The sequence below is a fragment of the Phoca vitulina genome, unplaced genomic scaffold (assembly GCF_004348235.1).
Source record: "Phoca vitulina isolate PV1807 unplaced genomic scaffold, GSC_HSeal_1.0 scaffold7, whole genome shotgun sequence".
Lineage (NCBI taxonomy): Eukaryota > Metazoa > Chordata > Mammalia > Carnivora > Phocidae > Phoca > Phoca vitulina.
This window is the reverse complement of record NW_022589710.1, coordinates 38,939,451-38,957,524: the sequence shown is the minus strand read 5'-3', so window position 1 is coordinate 38,957,524 and position 18,074 is coordinate 38,939,451. Positions and strand designations below refer to the sequence as shown.

The window sequence follows — 18,074 nt, the reverse complement described above, 5'->3', positions numbered from 1 at the left end:
TCTCTGGGCAATGAATGCTCTGTGCATGAAAACTGGATGTGCCTTTTGAGAGTGCCAACACGTTGCAGAAATAACAGAATAGGCATTGTTTTTCTCTGACCTGAGCCCGAGCCTGGCCCCTTGCCCACGTAGGAGCTTGCACTTTCTCCGGGGACGCCTGGGACGCTTCCTCGGGTGACACGTCTTCTGTGTTGCCCGGACCCAAGGCACCCCCTCATCTATCCACACCTCGCGGTCCAGGTGATGGCTCTTGGAGGTGGGAGAAGGAGAGCGAGCATCCTCCTTTCTTCCCTCATTTGCAGAGATAGCCCTGCCACTGGAAACCCACATTTATGGTGCTTTGTGGGAGACAGCCCTTTCATGACGTTGGCCTAAAGATTAGGGAAGAATGCGAGACATCCCTGTTTAGTTAATAACACTGGATAGTGCAATCACCCAAGAATTTTTGGCTGGACCCTTCTCAAGCTGGCTTGTCCATCCATCCAAAAGAAATTCCCTGGTCTTGAGGAATTCACTGTGTGGAGGGGGAACCTTTTTGACAATAATAACTTTCAGATGGGACATGATGTTTCAGGGCAAGGATGTTCGAAGTCCTGTGGGAACATCAGTAATGGACTAGCTGGGGGCTTAGGAGGATGGCCTCACAAAGGAGTGAGGAGGGAGCAGGTTCTCAGAGGAGCCCCTGGGGCCTGTTGATGAAGCTGGATGGACAGACTGAGGCTGTCTGTTTACAAATAAGCCGCTTACAGAACCGACTAAGTAGATGATAGTGAAGGAGACAGGAGCACGCAGGCAGGCGCATGGAAAGCAGCTTGAAGGCATGCTGTGTGGGGAGAGGGGGACTCTGAAGCCCGAGGACCAGGGTTTGAGTCAAATGTATAGATTTGGCCTAATCTCTTAATGTCCCGAGAGTCAGTGTTTTCATCTCTAAAATGGGGGGTGGGGCTGGGGTGGGCGGGGGATGATTCCTGCCCTCTCTGCAGGAGTCTTGGGAGAATCGTGAGAGATGATATACTCAAAAAAGTGTAAGTTCTGCCCACGTTAGTTGCTATAAGGGCTCTTCACACATTGCTGTGCTCCAGAAACGTCGAGCTCAGGCCCTGCAGTCCACAAAAGAGCCTCATGCCATCTACACCAGGGGCCTGCTCTCAGGGGCCAGGGAGTGTCAGAGGGGGCTGGGGACAGCTTGCGCACTTAGAGGCAGAGGTGGGACTCTTGCTGGACGATCGCCTCCTCGTCCAGCCCCCACTGGCTCCCTGGGGGAAGAGCCTGCAGACCAGGAAGCAGGAGGTGTCCAGTGCCAGGCCAGCCTCGGAAGGGAGCCTGTTCGGACCGCGGTGGCTTCATCTGCCAGGGGGTCCCCTCAGCCAGCAGCGGGTTCCCAGGGCTGACTAGAGCACAGGCTGTGCTACCAGGATGTGGGCTTTGGTTTCTCTTTCTCTTTTGTCTTATGCTTGCTGATGTGGCCCACTTAGGGCCCAGGGTAAGGGAAGTGCCCGTGGGTGGGATTGAACTCCCCAGGTACAGGTCATGGTGATGCTGGGGGTAGAGCGGGGGTCGGACATGCCCCACTAAAGCCCTTTCCTCGAGGTAATGGGTCTGGCCAGGCAGGCTGGGAGAAGGGGGGAAGATGGACAGGTGGGGCAGGTTGAGGCTCCTGTTTGGGGAGGAGCAGGGGAGGGCCAGGCCAAGCTCAGCAGCCCATTGCACTTTGCTCTCATCCTTCACCGGTCTCAGTGCGGGGGTGGGGGGGGCCCTGGGGGATGCACCCTCCAGGGCCACAAACACATATGCATACAGTGAATTTCAGGTCCCAACTCCTGCCCTTTCGCTTCTCCTCGGCGGGGATGGAGGAAGCCGGTCGTGGGCACCCACTGGGGTGGCGCCTCCATGGATGACCCTGCTTGGAGGGTGGGCAGCTTCCACCCCTGTCCCGCTGTAGGGCCGAGCCCGACCTGAGCTCTGTCCTTGGGCTCGTGCAGATGGTGCTGCATCCAAGGGGTTTTCAGAGAAGCTGCAGGACCTTCACGTTAAAGTCAGAATCTTTATCAAATGGTCAAATCTTAGGGATATATTAAAAATGTGTATGTGGCGAGGGGCATCATAAAGTCAGATTTATATCAGCTTGTGGTCGGTTATTGATGTTAACAGGAAGGGCCTTAACAAGAGTAGTGATAAAATAGAGTGAAATAAATATTAGGGTGGTGGGATTGTGGGGAGAGGGTCTCACACACATTTTGTTGGTGTGCTTGTTTTTCTGTGTGTAGCTGTGCTCAACTCCCCAAATGCTATGACACATTTCCTACGTTATGTGCCTTCTGTGAGGTTCTTGACTGCGCTTGAGAGCAGATGTAGCTACTGCAGGGCGAAGGTGAGAGTGTAATTTGAAGCTAAATGAGAAAGGCATTGGAGTCTAAAATTATACCCCCTCTCAGATTTACAAATGTGCACAACATTTACTCTCGGTGCAAGAAGCCCTAAGTCCTAGCCCCATGTGTGAATTGCCTGGGACGCATCCCAGGCTGTCATTGCCGGATTAACCAGACCTGAGCAAGCAGGACTGCACAGAGGAGGTGTAGGGTCCAAGAGAGGGCCTCAGTGGCCTGGGCGGGATGCCTGCCTGGTGCTGAGCCCGGAGCCTGGGCAATTGTAGTGTTTGCCTTGAGGCTCCCTCTCCCCCTGGCCTGGTGGGCAGCGGAAGGTAATGAACGCCTCCTTTTTTATTCCCAGGGACATATGGAAGCCTCCGGCCCACCAGCCAAGGATCAGCGGAGCCCTGGGGCTGATGCTTGCCCCCACTGCTGAGAATGGCACCGAGGCCCAGCCAGGCACCAGGACAAAGGTTAACCCGGGACACTCCTGCACAGCGATCCTGATGTCTGTTCTGAGCCGTGCACTCAGAGGTCTGATAAGTGAGTACGTGACAGGCTCCGCAGGGATCACCAGCCCTCCCTGCCGCAGGGGCACGGACCCAGGTTTGGAGGTTCCAGTTCTGAGCCTGTGTTCTGTCCGAGGGCCTGTCAGAGGGCTGTAGTTCCGGGGTAGGAGGGGAGTGCCCGGCAGGTTCAGGTCATTCCGCATGCTGGAGCCATCTTAGAGCCACATGGCCTCTGAAATATGTGCCCGACCCAGCTGGGCTGAATGAGTGATATCAGACACCCAGCGCACGGGAGATGACATCTTCCCACATTCCCTTTCTTATCTGTAGGCTCGTGGATGCTTTGGGCCTCAGGCTTTACCTCTGTGCATTGAGAACTGTATCTCATCTGGGATTCCAGACTTTGCCCAGAGCCATGAGCGGTTCACGTGGCCTTGGGGAGAGCATCCAGGGCACTGGCAGGAGTGGGATTTGCGGGGCCTTAGCTGCTATGGAGGTGGCCACCAGGGGGTCAAGAGGAGCAAGTCTTCTGCTGCTTTTGGCTTGTGGAGGGGCTCCTCCTAAGGCTAGACGAGCTGTGGGTAGAACGCCTCCCCCCCACCTCTGACCCTGGAGTCTCACCTGTCCTCATATGGCCTTTCTTTCCAGCCTTGGCCTCTGGCTTTTCCTTAATGGTGCTTTAAAACATGATGATTGGCTGCTTTCCCAAGCCCCAGAGGTCTGTCTAGCCTGAAGGCTGTTGTCTGCATAAGGCAGACAGTCCCACTGTGGGTCAGGGACCAGCCAGCAGAACACTCACCTGGAAGACAAGGAAGGAGAGCTGGTGCTTTCGCACTCGCGAAAGGACAAGCTGTTTGGGAGCTGCCGGGCTGGCCCCTGGGGACCCAGAGCCTTAGATTCCAGGCAGGAGCTTGCAGGGAAGGAGAAGGGCACCTAGGTAATTCTCAGCTTTAGGTAGAACTTGCTGGTTGACAGTTTAACACTCAGGGCTAGCATCTATGTTTCCCTCAGCCTGGGCTTGCAAAATCAGTCTGTGGTTGGAGGGCCTTTCAAGTAGTGCGTCGTTGGGGTGATTTGTAGCCCGGGAGGTGTGCACCTGAACTGCGGGGGTGGGGTGGGGGTGCAGAGATGGCCACAGAGACCATGGCGGGTACCCGGGGACTCAGACCAGAGACCAGCTCCCACATCATGCAGAATTCCCCAGGGCAGTCTCCACCATCGGCTTTAGGACTATTGTACCCTCTGGTCCAGTGACCCCACTCCTGGAATTATTCATTAAGAAATCTTTCTTTAGGAAATAGTCCCAGAGAAGAAAAGAGCTGAATTCTTTTGTTAGAGGCATAAAAAAGATGTTTCTCGTGGTGTCATGGTAATAGTGGAAATGGGAAACAGTTGCTCTCTTTTTGTTGAACAGCTAGGTTAAGGAAATTATAGTTTTCCACCTGGTGGAATATCACACCGCCATTGTAATAGTGAGAACATAGGCAATATAACAATTTGGAAAAATGAGTATGATATACTAAGTGAAAATGTCAGGTTACAGGATAAGTACATTAAGGTAACTTGTAAAATAAACACGTGAGAAATATGGCCAGAGAGAAATGATGGTGGCTGCTAGCCTGGTGGGATTAGGAATTCCTTTTCTTTATATGATGCATGGATTTGCTTCTTGTGAAACTGAATGTAATCTGGATGAATACACAACACATGTTAACAGTGACTTTTTCTAAGAGGTGGGGTGATGGGGGACTTTTGCTCTCCAGGTCATTCTTTTCTGTGATGTTTAAATTTTAGGTGTGAGCACATGTTACTTTTATAATCAGGAAAAATAATAAAGATCTTCAAAAATGTTAGAATTGAAATTTTAAAAAGACCATATTTCCCAAGAAAAGAGAATAGAGAAAGGCTGAGGCAGCTAGTTGTTTATATGTGCTCTCATCAGTGTTTATACCTGCCCTGTGTGGGCCCATTCATGCTCTCATTCATTCATTCATTCATTCATGCCCCAGGTATTAGTAGGTCTTATTGCCAGGCACTGTTCTACGCACTGGGCACCCAGCACTGAACGAGACAGAGGCCCTGACCTCCTGGAACATTCATTCTAGTTGGGGGAGGTAGACAACAGACAAGGAGCAAAATACCAGAAAGTGAAAGTGCTGTGAGGACCGAAACTGGATGATGTCAGTGACAGGGAGGCTATTTTGGATTGGAGACTTGGAGAAGGTCTCAGGGGTGACTGGTTGAGCTGAAATCTGAATAACAATAGAGAGGCAGCTTGCGGTGGGGGGGAGCAGGGGGGGCAACACACAGGATGCCCAGCCTGAGGGCCCCACCTGCCGCCGGGTGCCCTTCCTGGCCTGAGCCCTGGTGAACCTCTGTGCCAAGCTGACTCTGTTCCCCAGGCCCGCTTGCCCCCCTGTGCCTTCCAGCTGGGATTTCCTTAGCATTGGAGGCCTTCTGAAATCCTCTCCAGCCTGCTGATGCTCCAGGTGCCGGGCCTCTCTGGGCAGTGTGATGCTGGTCTCTGCTCTTGGCTAGCATGTGCGTGGCAGGGCTGGGCCTTCTGAGATTCCCAGCCACATTGGGGCAGGCTGGCGGTCAGGAAGGGTCTGGGTAACGTGTGTCCTGGTGAAAGGTCTTTGAATGGCACCTACCTTGAGGCCCTCAGTGGTGGTTGCCACCGTGGTCCTATGAGGGTCAGCTATGGCCCTGGAGGACCACTGTGTGGGTCTTGCCAGAACTCAGCCTTAGAAAGAACTTGGCCTCTCAGAATAGGCTGAGAGCCTTCAATAGCTCTGACACCAGTTCTGAGCTTCCCTGATGACCTATCTAGAAGCTCATGTCCTTCTTTCTTCCTGTTGTCTCTCCATATACCATACTAGCCTTCTAGAAGCAGAAACTCAGAAAAAGGTGGTGCCCACAGAGGAGGCTGTAGTCAGCTTCAAGGGCAGCGCAGGGTGCTGAGAAGGCTCTGGAGCCAGACTTGCTGGTTTTGAATCCCAGCTCTGCCTTTTCTAGCTGTAATTACTTAGCCTCTCTCTTCCTCAGCTGCCCTGTCTATAAAATAGGCCTGAGTATTATCTGAGTTAATACATGGTAAGCGCTGGGAAGAGTGCCCGATTATTCCTGTGACTTGGGAGGTGGAGGGAGGACCATCCCTGGGGACTTTCCTGGGAGATGCCCATAGCAAGAATGGGTGGAACTCTGTGGCATCTGGGCTAGCCAGTGACCACAGGTACTGAGCTCCACTTGCTTCCCTTCTGGCCCTGAAGCAAGCCCATGTGCTCCTCCCAACCTCACCCCGCCCCCAACCCGACAACCACCGAGGACGCTCAGGACAGTTTCAGACCTTGCATCTTTCACCCAGATGTTAGGGCAACTGCCCACACCCCTCTTTGATTCCACTCACCCCCAGTACAGAGCCTGCCAGGAGACTGGACTCAGAGTCCCCCCACTGCCTTGCCCTCAGGGGCCCCCTAGGGGGCTGTGCAGCTCCTCAGAGCATGGAACTGAAGCAATTTTAGTGCCTGGGAATGGGGAAGTAACTGAGGTGAAAGAAGAAGGCAGGCCTGCCTTGTCTAGTTGCAGAGAAGGGGAATCCCGATTTTTTAGCAAGACGCTCCTCTGGACAGAAGTTCCCAGAGTCATTGTGTTGCGGCACCTTAGCTTCCTGGGACAAGATGGGAGTTTGGGGTAGTACCAAAGGCAATCATCTGGTTTTGCCTCCAGCCTGTCGTGGACTTTTATGGCGTTCTCTTCGTCCCTCTCCACTTGCTCTGCTCTCTGCCTAAGGAATAGCTCAGCAGGTTCCAGGAGCTGGTGAGATCCTCTTAGGGAGCAAGACTCAGAAACCCCCCTCCCTCCCCGCCAATCACCTGTCATCTGTCCCCTTGGAGCGGCAGTGCCCTGCTCTGACAAGTCACCTTTGCTGGAACTCCGTGTTCGCAGGCCCTTTTATCAACAAGTATGAGGGCTCTTGTACTTGAGTGTTGTTCCCCGGTATCCTGCTTGTGAAACCGTCCCCAGCTCTCCAAATTCTTTTCTCCTGTTTTCATCCTTGCCCATGCTCTCCTCTTTACTTCACCTTGAGTTTTCTTTCCCCGGCTGTCCTCTCTCTGTGTCATGGTCCTCAGGATGGTTGCGTTTGTCAGCAGGAGAAAGAGGCCGACGTCCAGTGAGCTGCTGGTTCTTCCTGATGCAGGCCTTCGCAGGGCTTTGATCCCAGTGCGGAGCAAGGAGGTACTGGGAGGGTCTGGAGCAAAGGGTTCAGGTGGGGGGAGGCCTGGCTGGGCCAGGGGAGGGTGGGGGAGCTTATCCCAACTCAGAGTTTACACACTCCTGTGAGTGTGAGCAATGGGTTCAGGGAGCAGAGTTTTGTGAAAATCCAGCCAAGCCAGTGCGGCCTCTCGTGAGTGTCTATACCACCACAGTGTGAGTGGCCGTCCTGGCTCTTGACACGGTCTCATGTCCCTTTTCTCTGTCTTCGCTCCCATCTCCCTGCCCCAGTCAGGACTTCCAGCTTCCCCTGTTTGTCTCGTGCGGAGTAGGCGTGTTCTCCTGGCACAACCCCTCGGACGTGGGCCTGACTTTGCCTAGGTATGCTTCCCCTCTGCCTACCCCTGTTCTTCCAGGGATGGAAGATTCCAGAAATGGAATCCTGTCCTTGGGCTCACCCTGTTCTTTCTCCCCCATCTTCTCTTCTGTTCCACAGCTTGCCCTCCTTCACCCTTTAACAGCGGCTCCTTCCATCTTGCTTCTGTTCATAGGGTTTGGAAGTCCAGCTCTTCCAAGTCACCTGCTCCAGGGGGCTGACTGGAGCCCCTGAGTTGTTACTGACTGGGAAACCATCCTCGGCCATGTCTAGAGATGAGCCCACGAGGCAAGGAGGGCAGGGTTTTAAAGTCAGCATTAAGGTGGGGGCTGACCCGAGGAGTCCACTAGTTCTGTCAGGCCGCTGCATAGGATGAACGGGGATCTCGCCTTGCCTCTCCTCAGCTCAGTCTTTGTTCTCCCATGGGGTGTATGTGCAGTTATTGGTTTCACGGGTTTGCTTGGCTGCTGGGTTGTGCTCTGTGTGGAGGTGAAGACCTGACCTGCTCAGTAAGGAAGGCTGCTAGTGAGAGCAGGGGCAGAATGACGCAGCCTCAGGGAGGAGGTGGTGCTCGAAGTGGGAGAAGCTGACCAGGAAGCCTGGCTCTGTGCGGGAAATGCAGTCATCCTCTCTTGAGCATTTGCTGTCATCTTAGTGGTGTCTATCTGTTACCTCATTCATCCTTACAGTAACCCCCAGAAGTACTTACTCTTATTATTCTCACTTCACCTATAGGAAAAGTGAGGCACAGAAAGGTCAGGTAACATACCCTACAGCCTACAGGTGAAGGGTACCAGGAAACCGGAAAGGAAAAGGCAAGGGGGGAGACCAGGAAGTTAGGACCTGGAGGCCCTGAGTTTAACCACTTCATGCTATTCAAACCCGTGAATCATGGTTTGTTGTTGGTGATGGCTCAGGAGGGAAGGACCTGCATGAACTTTATAGGACATCAGGTTTCCTTAGCTTCCTTTGTCTGGTGAATTTGTTGAGCATCTTCTATATATAGCACACAAAGATAATTAATACACAGTCATACAACAAATGTTTTTAAGGTACAATTTTTTTTAAAGATTTCTTTTTTTTTTTTTTAAGATTTTATTTATTTGACAGAGAGAGACACAGCGAGAGAGGGAACACAAACTGGGGGAGTGGGAGAGGGAGAAGCAGGCTTCCTGCTGAGCAGGGAGCCCAATGCGGGGCTCAATCCCAGGACCCTGGGATCATGACCTGAGCCGAAGGCAGACGCTTAACCGACTGAGCCACCCAGGCGCCCCTTTAAGATACAATTTTATTTTTATAAAAGTTTAGACAAACTTGTTAGAAAAAGATTTTAGATTATATAGAGAAGTTTAAAGAAGGAAATAAAAATCACTTGTGATGTCACCATTCAGAGATGATGGTGGCTAATTTTTTTGTACATTTGTATGTATGTATGCTTTTGCAAAATCAAAACCATATTAATTATTCAGTTTTGAATCCTGCTTTTCCCCTCTCTTACCATCATATTAAACGTTCATCGAGTGGCCACTAGTGCAGAGTGAGAACTGTTGTCACAGAAGTGAACTGGGAGCAGAGGTGGGCAAACGGGGCAGCCAAGGAGGATTATGGGCCATGGGCCAGGGGCTGGCGGTGGTGGGGGCAGTAGCAATTGGGAAGGGCACCCCAGGTAGCAAACGCAGTAATGCAAAGATCCAGAGCACACGATCTGAGGCAGAAGTGTCTCACAAAGGGCTTTGCCAGCCGTCCCTAGGGGTTCGAGCCTTCCTGTGTGGATGGTAAGGACACACTAGGGGGCCTTACGTGGGGGGAAGCATCGGATTTGTGTTTTAGAAGGACTGCTGTTTCTATACACTCTTCCTTCGCGTGATGAGTGAATTGGAAAGGAAAAGGCCGGGGAGACACCAGCTGCCGACGACGGGGGGCATCTGGGTAAGGGATGGCGACGGCTTGAAGCAGAGCAGCAGCAATGAGAAAGGGGCGTCAAGAAGAAGGGATGATTTCAAAAAGGGTTACGTGGTAGAAAAGGACAGGAGGTAATGGCTGACTTGGCGGCTTCGCCATGGGACTTGCTAGGACCAGTAAGATGTTCCTGGGCATGACTTAACCAGAGTCTTGAAAAGCGTGGCGCAGTAGGGCCTGCTTGTCCGTGTGTCTCTGCCCCAGCCACGAGAAAGCGTGCCAGGGACGAGAGACAGGTAGATCAGAGCCACCCCAGCCAAGGATGGGACAGAGCTCCCAGACGACCAGCGGTCTCATGATCGAGGCCAGCCAAGATCCGCCAACCCACAGACACACAGGCTGTAATAATAAATGAGAGCTGATTTAAGCCGCTGAGTTTGGGAACGCTCTGTTATGTAGCAGTGATGAACTGATTAAGAAAGGTCTTTTTTAGTTGAATGCTGTGTGCCAGGCACTGTCCTAGGCACCGGGGATGCAGTGCTGAACCAGACAGACAAGGTCCTCATTCTCAGGGAGTCATGTTTGGGTGGGGATGCGGCAGAGGAAGCTAAAATGACCCCAGGGCCTCTGGCTGCTCACTGGGTGCAGGGTGGGGTCACAGGAGGAAGACGAGTTTTGGGGAAAAGATAACTGAGTTTGAGGTGCCTATAGGACGCTTAGGTGGAGGTGTTCAGGAAGGAGTGGGGTACGTAGGTGTCAGACACAGGCGAGATGTCTGGATGGGGACTGGAGGTTGTCAACATAATGAAACAGGAAATCATCTGGACCAAAGCGAGACAGAGTAAGTGCTCTGTCTATTCAGGGGAGGAAGAGGGCTGTGGCGGTGGGGATGAAGACGATTTGATTCTGAAGGTCACCTGGAAGTTGGGTTTGTACTTGTAGACGGTGAGAGGAGAGGCACAGGAAACAGACAGGATCTGCAGAGGCAGGAGGGAGAACCAGGAGAGCCAGCTAGTGAGGAGAAGGCTGAAAGAGTAGGCTGGAGTGAGGTCCTGGAGAGTCCTGAATGCCAGGCCAAGGATGCTGTGGTGTTTCCTTAGGACATGGGGGGCCACTGAATGCTTTTGAGGAGAGGAGTGCTACTAGGCACGCATGTCTAGGAGCTGGGCAATAGTGGGCAGTGGGATGAGTGCTGAAGTACAAATCAGGAGATGTGGATTCTAGGCTCAGCCTATCCATTCCCCGGCCCTGGGATATGGGGCAAACCCACTTCTCTTGGAGCCCCAACTGTCTCTCTGAAAAAATGGGAGCAAAACTTCCAATTTCTCCACATCCTTGCCAGCACTTGTTATTTTCTGGTTTTTTGATGATGCTTCTTTGCACGAATCTTAATTTTGTAAGAACCAATGACAAAAATGTGAACAAAAGTGCCTGGAAGACCACAAAGCGATGCACCAGGGCGGGTATTTTTTTGGCGAGGTCTGCTTCAGCTGAAAGATGAGGCTGGGATTCCCAGACAGGCGGGCAGACTGCAGGTGCCTCCTGTTAATGTCTGTCCCCTCTCCCACCTTGACAGAGGTGTCCAGCCTGGGGTCCACTGGGATGCGTGTTTTCATGCTCTGCCTTCCCATTCCTGATGCTGCCCTGAACCCTCCCCCCTCCCCCCCAAACCCGCATCATTTAGAGAGCGCCTGCCCCGGAGAGGCCCGTGCTAAGGCTGCAGAACAGAGGAGTGCAAAAGAGGCGCTGCCCTTGGGGAGGACACAGGCCAGCGAGGTGGATCAAGAGGGCACGTGCCTTCTAACAGGAAGCAGGGTGGTGCTGGATCAAGGGCCAAGGGAGTCATCCAGACAGTCACTGATGCAGGGCAAGGAAAAGCAGCGAGGTCTGTGGGCCAGGCCAGCCTTCAGGGAAGCAGCTTGGGGCCTTAAAGCCCAGTGGGGCTAGAGGAGAGGAGGGGAAGGGAATAAGAAGGAGAGAGGAAGGCTCTCTCCTCTGTCAGCCCACTGGTTTCCTCTCAACATTGAAACCAAACACCCAAACCCGCTTAATGGAGCAGTTAAAGACAAATGTGACCACAACGAGCTGCCACATTACACCCATTAGGATGGCCATCATCAAAAAACCAGAAAATAACAAGTGCTGGCAAGGATGTGGAGAAATTGGAAGTCTTGTGCCTTGCTGGTGGGAATGTAAAATGGTGCGGCTGCTGTGGAAAACAGCAAGGCTGTTCCTCAGAAAACAAACATGGAATCACCATGTGATCCAACAGTTCTACTCCTGGATATAAATCCAAAAGAATGGAAAGCAGAGACTAGAACAGATACTTGTACACCCATGTTCATAGCAGCAGTGTCCACAATAGCCAAAAGGTAGAAACAAACATTCATGGACAGATGGATAAAGCAAATGTGATACAGATAGATAAATGGATCAATCACAAAGGAATGAATATTATTCAGCCTTAAAAAGTGAAGGATATTCTGACACAGGCTACAACATGAATGAACCTTGCAGGCACTGTGCTCAGTGAAAGAAGCCAGTCACCAAAGGACAAATACTGTGTGATTCCACTTATGAGGTAACTAGAGTAGTCACATTCAGAGAGACGGAAAGTCGAATGGGGGTTGCCATGGGCTGGGGAGGAGGTGGGGAGGTAGTGTTTAATGGGTATGGAATTTCAGTTTGGGATGATGAAAAAGTTTTGGAGATGGACGGTGGGGACAGTTGCACAATAGTGTGAATGTACTTAATGCCACTGAACTATACACTTAAAAATGGCTAACATGGTAAATGTTAGTATATGTTAACACACACACACACACACACGACAAATGTGATAGGTTGCTTAGAAAGATGAGTGAGGTGGAGTTGTCTGAGAAGAAGTGGAGGAAGGGACGGTGACCCCAGTGGATGGGCCTGATGAGAAATCAGCTGGCAGCCTAGAAATGGAGGTGACTGGTGGGTCAGGACAGCCAACTCTTCCATTCGACCACAGATAATCCAAAAAAAGTCTAGGCTGTGTAGGAGACCCCTCCTTCCAAGTAGCCTTTGAGTAGAGTTGGTCAGAGGAAGCCAGTGGGACTTTGAAGTTTCTTCCCTTCCTTTCTCATGCCCACCTGGCTAAGGTAAGGAAGAGGGAATAAAGTAATGAACAGGAAATAGGGTCAAGAATAGGACCGGTCACCCAAGAGAGCGGCAGAGGCAGGTTTGGAATCCCCTGGAGCCCGGCCCCGGCAGAGACTTGGGCTGGGCATGGGAGGCCAGGAGGAGGGGCCCCCTCCCTCCCTCCCTCCCTCCCTCACCTGTCTCCTCTGTGTCCCAGCAGCCGGCTCGGCAGCATGGCGTCCGCTGAGCCCCTGACGGCGCTGTCCCGCTGGTACCTGTATGCCATCCACGGCTACTTCTGCGAGGTGATGTTCACGGCGGCCTGGGAGTTCGTGCTGAACTTTAACTGGAAGTTCCCGGGGGTCACGAGCGTGTGGGCGCTCTTCATCTACGGCACCTCCATCCTCATCGTGGAGCGCATGTATCTGCGCCTGCGGGGCCGCTGCCCGCTGCTTTTGCGCTGCCTCATCTACACGCTCTGGACCTACCTATGGGAGTTCACCACCGGCCTCATCCTGCGCCAGTTCAATGCCTGTCCCTGGGACTACTCCCAGTTCGACTTTGACTTCATGGGCCTCATCACCCTGGAGTACGCCGTGCCCTGGTTCTGCGGGTCCCTCATCATGGAGAAGTTCATCATCCGCAACACCCTCCGCCTCCGCTTTGACAAGGACGCCGAGCCCGGGGAGCCCAGTGGCCCCCTGGCCCTGGCCAACGGCCACGTCAAGACAGACTGAATGGGGCTGGTGGGTGGGGCCCGGGGCTCTCTCATGGACCCGGTGGACAGAGGTACCAAGCTGGTGGGGTTACATCTTCTGAACAGCACAAGCCCTGGCCGGGGACCGGCCTCAGCCCCCTAGGGCCCACACATACGCGACGCCCCCCTCACCCCAGCAGCCTCCGCTGGGGGCGGGGCCGGGGCGGGGCCAGGTGTGGGGGGGCGGGGGTGCAGGTAGCAGAGGGACTCTGGGAAGGGTCTGTGGATCTCTGCTCAGCTCAGAGGCTGGCGGTCGGAGGCCTGTGGCTAAGCAGCGGCTGGACGCCCCCCCCCCCCCCGGGTGATTTTGGAAGCAGCAGGCCCTGTCCTGGCTAAGGGGCTCTGAGAACAGGGCAGAAGGTGGGAGGCGAGGCCTGAGGAGGCTTTGGGCTGCTGCGTGGCTTCCTCCCTCTCACCTGGTTTAGGTGGGCTTTGGCTGGTTCCATTAGGCAAAATTCAGGTGCTTGCTTGCAACCAATACCTCCCCGGGGGCCTGCTGAGCTGCAGCCTAAGGAGAGACTGGGCAGCTGGGAGGCTGCTTGGCGGCAGCGCTGGTGTGCAAGGGCTGGAGGCCTTCCCCTGGCTCCTCTCCCCTCCCCCAGGGCTCTGCCGCTCCCTTGGCCTTCAGGGGGCCCCCCGGTGCTGGATTCCCACCAACCTTGGGCTTTTGGAGGTTTCAATCCCTGTGTGTTCGGTGGCGTTTCCCCCTTTTCTCTCTTATTTTCAAGGCCTTTACCACTAGCAGCCCCTTTCTCCATGTCAGTCACCACACCTGCCCCCTTCCCCAACTCCCTGGCCAACACAGCAGCTGCCAGAGATGGACCCTGAGACGGACCCTGCCCACCCTCTTGCGGCCTTTCCCCCACTCTGTCTGCTGTCTGATGACTGGGAAGTCCCCCTTTCACACCTCCCCACCTGTCTGGCGGGCTGTGGCAGTGCCCCCTCCCCATAGTGGCCCAGCTGAAATGGGATGATACCCTCCCCAACACAGTCAGGCCAAGATGCACCCCCTCAGATCCACAGTGGGGACCTAGAGACAAATCAGTTTAGTGGAGTTGCGGGGGCAAGGGGAGAAAGCATTCGGTTTCTTTTCAAGCCAGTCAGAGTCAATAGAGCTTTCTAGGGGATGGAGGGGCCGGCATCCAGTGTTGGAGACCCATGGAGGATGAGTGAGAGAGAAAAAGAAAACAGCCTTTCAGCTTTGGGAGGGTCTTTGGAGCATCCTTAGTGGGAAGGGATCAGCTGGTCCAGCCATAGCCCCAGGCCCTGCAGCAAAACCCCCTCAGGGCTACCCCCATCCCACCCCCCCCACGCAAGACTCCCCCTTTGAGCTTACTCCTTAAACAGTATTGACCCCGCCGTGCTCACGGGCCTTGTCATCTTGGTTCCCCCCCCCCCCCCCCGTGATGGGTCCATTGCTGGCAGTGGACAGGTGAAATCCTCACTCCAGCCCACTTCTGGCTCTGCCCCCACTCCTCAGAATGCAGCCTATGCCATGGTACGTGGTCTCATCTTGACCACACTAGGACTCTTAGATAGAAATTAGCCTTTCCCTTTTTATAGATCATTAAAAAATGATAATACCACCTGTGGCGAGAAGCTCCTCTTCCTTGCTGTGCTGCTCCACCTAGACTGCAGATAGCACCAGCCAGGACGTGAGCCAGGGCTGATTGGCTGGGGATGCGCAGGACTGGGAGAAAGGCTAGGAGACTCTGCCTTTGACAGGGTTGCTTTGTGCAGTTGACCCTGGCCAGGACAGGATGAAGGGCATTTCCCAGCCTCTGTGTCCTGGCCAGGCTCCTCAAATCCAGGCATGAACTACATTCTGCAGGGGCCAGACCTACCTTCAATTTTACTGTGGCCCCAATTCCAGGGCTTTGGGGCCTCCAGGGATTCGGGTTTCCATCTACAGGTGGAAGGGATTCCAGAGGAAAAATATTGTCTGGATTCTCTGTCCCCTCTGGGAAATTATTTCCTTGGCCCTGTCCTCAAACTCTGTGATATCTGTTTTCTGGACCCCAACCCCTTCCAGGCCCCTCATGTGGGCCCCTAGACGACACCACCCGCCTTTGACCTCTCCTCCCATGACCGAATCTGTGGTCAGCTTGTTGATGTCTGCCAGCATAGGGCCTCCATGATTCTCAGCCAGAGCAAGCCCCTCTATGGCCCATCAGGTCTGGCCACTCCAGATGTTGCCCCATGGGCATTCCCTGGCACCATCTTTTCTCTGGGCCCTACAGACTCCCAAGGACGGGAGGTCCTGCAGTGAACCTGCCTGCCTGATACATGCAGAGTGCTGTTTTTCTGCTTCATCCAGGTGCCCCATGGCTCTTTCTGTCCCTCATAGGGCACAGAGTCCCCAGCAAAGGGAGGCAACAATACAGGGCTTGAGCTCAGGGTCTGCAGGCTCAGAATTCACCAGGGGTAGCCCAGACTTCAACACTTGCTTCTTTGGGTATCTTCAGGGCCCTCATCCCTTAGTGCCCGGGCACCCTAGCTCTGCCAAGCCTTGGGGGTGCTGGCAGGAAGAGTCTGCTGACTGTGAACCTCTGGTGTCCTGGATCTCTCTCCACTGGACATGGCAGCATTTCTGAGTCACTTATGGATGGCCATATGCTGCCCTGCATGGTTGAACCGCTTCTGAGGTCTGCTAGGCATCCTGTCCCTTGTGCCCTGTCCCCTCTGTTGCCAGTGAGTCACAATGGCCTGTGCTTATCTACAGCAATAATACATAGGGAGTGCCCATGAAATCCTCTTGTCCTAGTCCCTCACTCTCTGCGTGGGTCTCCTTGGGGAGGCAGTGCTGAGTGGGTCAGTTCCTGAGAACCTGCATTTATGAAGCTCTGGGCCGTGCAGACATCATCATGGGGAGTGCAGAAAGGAGAGATGCCCGGCCCCCGAGCTATGGCTAAGGCAGGGAGGGTACCTTCCACCCTGAGGCCACCCCAGACCCGGAGGAGCTGCAGGTCCCGGCACTCCCACTTCGAAGTGGGCGGGACTGTCTCCCAACTGCAGCAGCTCTTCAGGACACGTGACTGGTTTGTGCGCCCATCGCCTGCTCTGTCTCCATCGGTCTCTTTGTCTCTTCCTTTTCACATTCGTGCACATCAAATATACTGGTGTTTGTGTTCCAGGACTGGCTCTGATCCATCTCTGTTTCTTCTATTTTGGAGCCCCTTTCCTAGGGGCTGCTGGAGGCCAAGCCCTTCACAGTGTGTCGTGCTGCTGACCTAAACCAAGAGGACTGTTGGGTGGAGCCACCCCGTGGGGAGGGCAGGTGGTACTCCCTGACAGTCCTTTTCACCGTCTCTGCTCTGACCATCTCAGTAACCAGAATTCTCCACCTAACCCCCCACTCCTCACCACTAGCTTGATCTGGTCCACAATCTTGCTTTGGTCCTAGGCTGCAAAGCCAACGGGGAGGCCTGGGCAGCTATCCAGATTGGCTGCATGGGCTCCGGAGATGAGCTCCTCTAGAAACAGACCAACCATGACCTGGGGTGTCTCACGAGCCAAGAGGGGCCAGGGGAGGAGGCTGAGGATTCTCCAGAGAGCTGAGCCACCAGAGCCCCTTACTTTTCATTATATCAAAAGTGATGCTTTGAAGAAACAGCTCTGCACTCCTCCCTGGCAACTCTTCATTCCCTGAGAGGTGCATTTGGAGGAAATAATCCCTCCCTACTTTATGTGCCTCTGCTCTGTCTACTGTCCCTCGTCCTCCTCTCCCCCCACCATGCTCCTGCCTACTATCCTACTTCCAGAAAGAGAACGTAGGGTTCAGAAATTGTTCAGTCAGTTCAACTAAACCCAAATGGCTTGGTCTCTGCTGCTACAGCCACTGGTCTTCTGGATGGAGCAGGCAGTGTGCTTTCTGAGTCATTGGGAAGGGCCCTCTGCCTCCCCCACTCCCTTGAAGGTATTCATTTTGTTGACTGAAACCTTTTCCCCTTATAAAAACAAGCAAGCATAAAGCCCTGACAGCCATTTACATGTTAGTATAAACAAATATATAAGGTTATTGCCTTAGAGCAGGTTTTTAGAGAAAGAGGCAAGCATCATGAAACAGGGTCTACCTTATGGAGCTTCAGAGAAAGGCAAGAGGTAGGGCTCAGAGCAAGAAGTCTGAGGGGACCCAAGACCCTTCTTAACTGGCCAGCTCCGTCTGTCCTCAAGAGTACAGTTTGCTTTCTTGATACTTTCCTTCTTCACCTCCTCTGCCCACCCTCATTCGATCCAAAGGGACCTTCTGATGACACTGCCTTGAGGCAAGTGCCCCAGGAGAGCTAATGCCAAGGACCTTGGCCGCATCTTCTGACATTTGCCCAGCCTTCACAAGAGCCTAATCTTTAATTAATAACAATGAGTGAATGACCATAACCTTGCCTTTCCTTCTGGGGTGCCCATCTCAGAAGGGTAGCTTGGTCCCCACCCCACCCCCCTGGTGCAACTGGGAATGGCTAGAGGCCCTGTGTTTGGTGAGCAGGGAAACAGGTACAGGGAGAGGGAGTAACTGATCACACTGCAAGGTAGAGGGACTTATCTTAGTAATTCTAACAACAGCTGCGGCTCTTAACCACTGTCAGCACCGAGACTAGTACTGACGACTGGGACTGCAACTGGGCACAGCACTGAGCGTGTGATGCACGATCTCAAATGTTCTCCCACTTGAGGTGGGTACTGTTACTCGCCTTTTTAACAGAGGAACTCTGGTGGGAACCAGTCCGCAACATGGATTTACCACATTTCTCTGCAAATCACTTTTTTGTTTCAGGGCAAGAAGATGACCCTTTGGGGAGAATTTGTGAAGAGTCAGGTGCCCCTTCCTACTTTGATGAGATTCT

At 53.5% G+C, this 18,074-nt stretch overlaps 1 protein-coding gene across 12 annotated transcripts in view; it reads left to right on the top strand.

Moving 5' to 3' along the window:
- Positions 1-14,609, top strand: part of TMEM229B (transmembrane protein 229B) — a 36,851-nt gene extending 22,242 nt beyond the window's left edge. For 5 of the 12 annotated variants that reach the window (XM_032405367.1, XM_032405364.1, XM_032405363.1 and 2 more), the window contains 2 exons: positions 2,731-2,916; positions 12,697-14,609. In XM_032405367.1, coding sequence (XP_032261258.1) covers positions 2,786-2,916; positions 12,697-13,213 — 648 coding nt within the window. In that variant the 5' untranslated portion in view covers positions 2,731-2,785 and the 3' untranslated portion in view covers positions 13,214-14,609. Of the gene's footprint in view, positions 1-2,730; positions 2,917-7,011; positions 7,118-7,384; positions 7,475-12,693 lie in introns of those variants that run through there. The other 7 variants (XM_032405370.1, XM_032405369.1, XM_032405368.1 and 4 more) reach the window with 7 other exon arrangements.
- Positions 14,610-18,074: the final 3,465 nt, after the last annotated feature.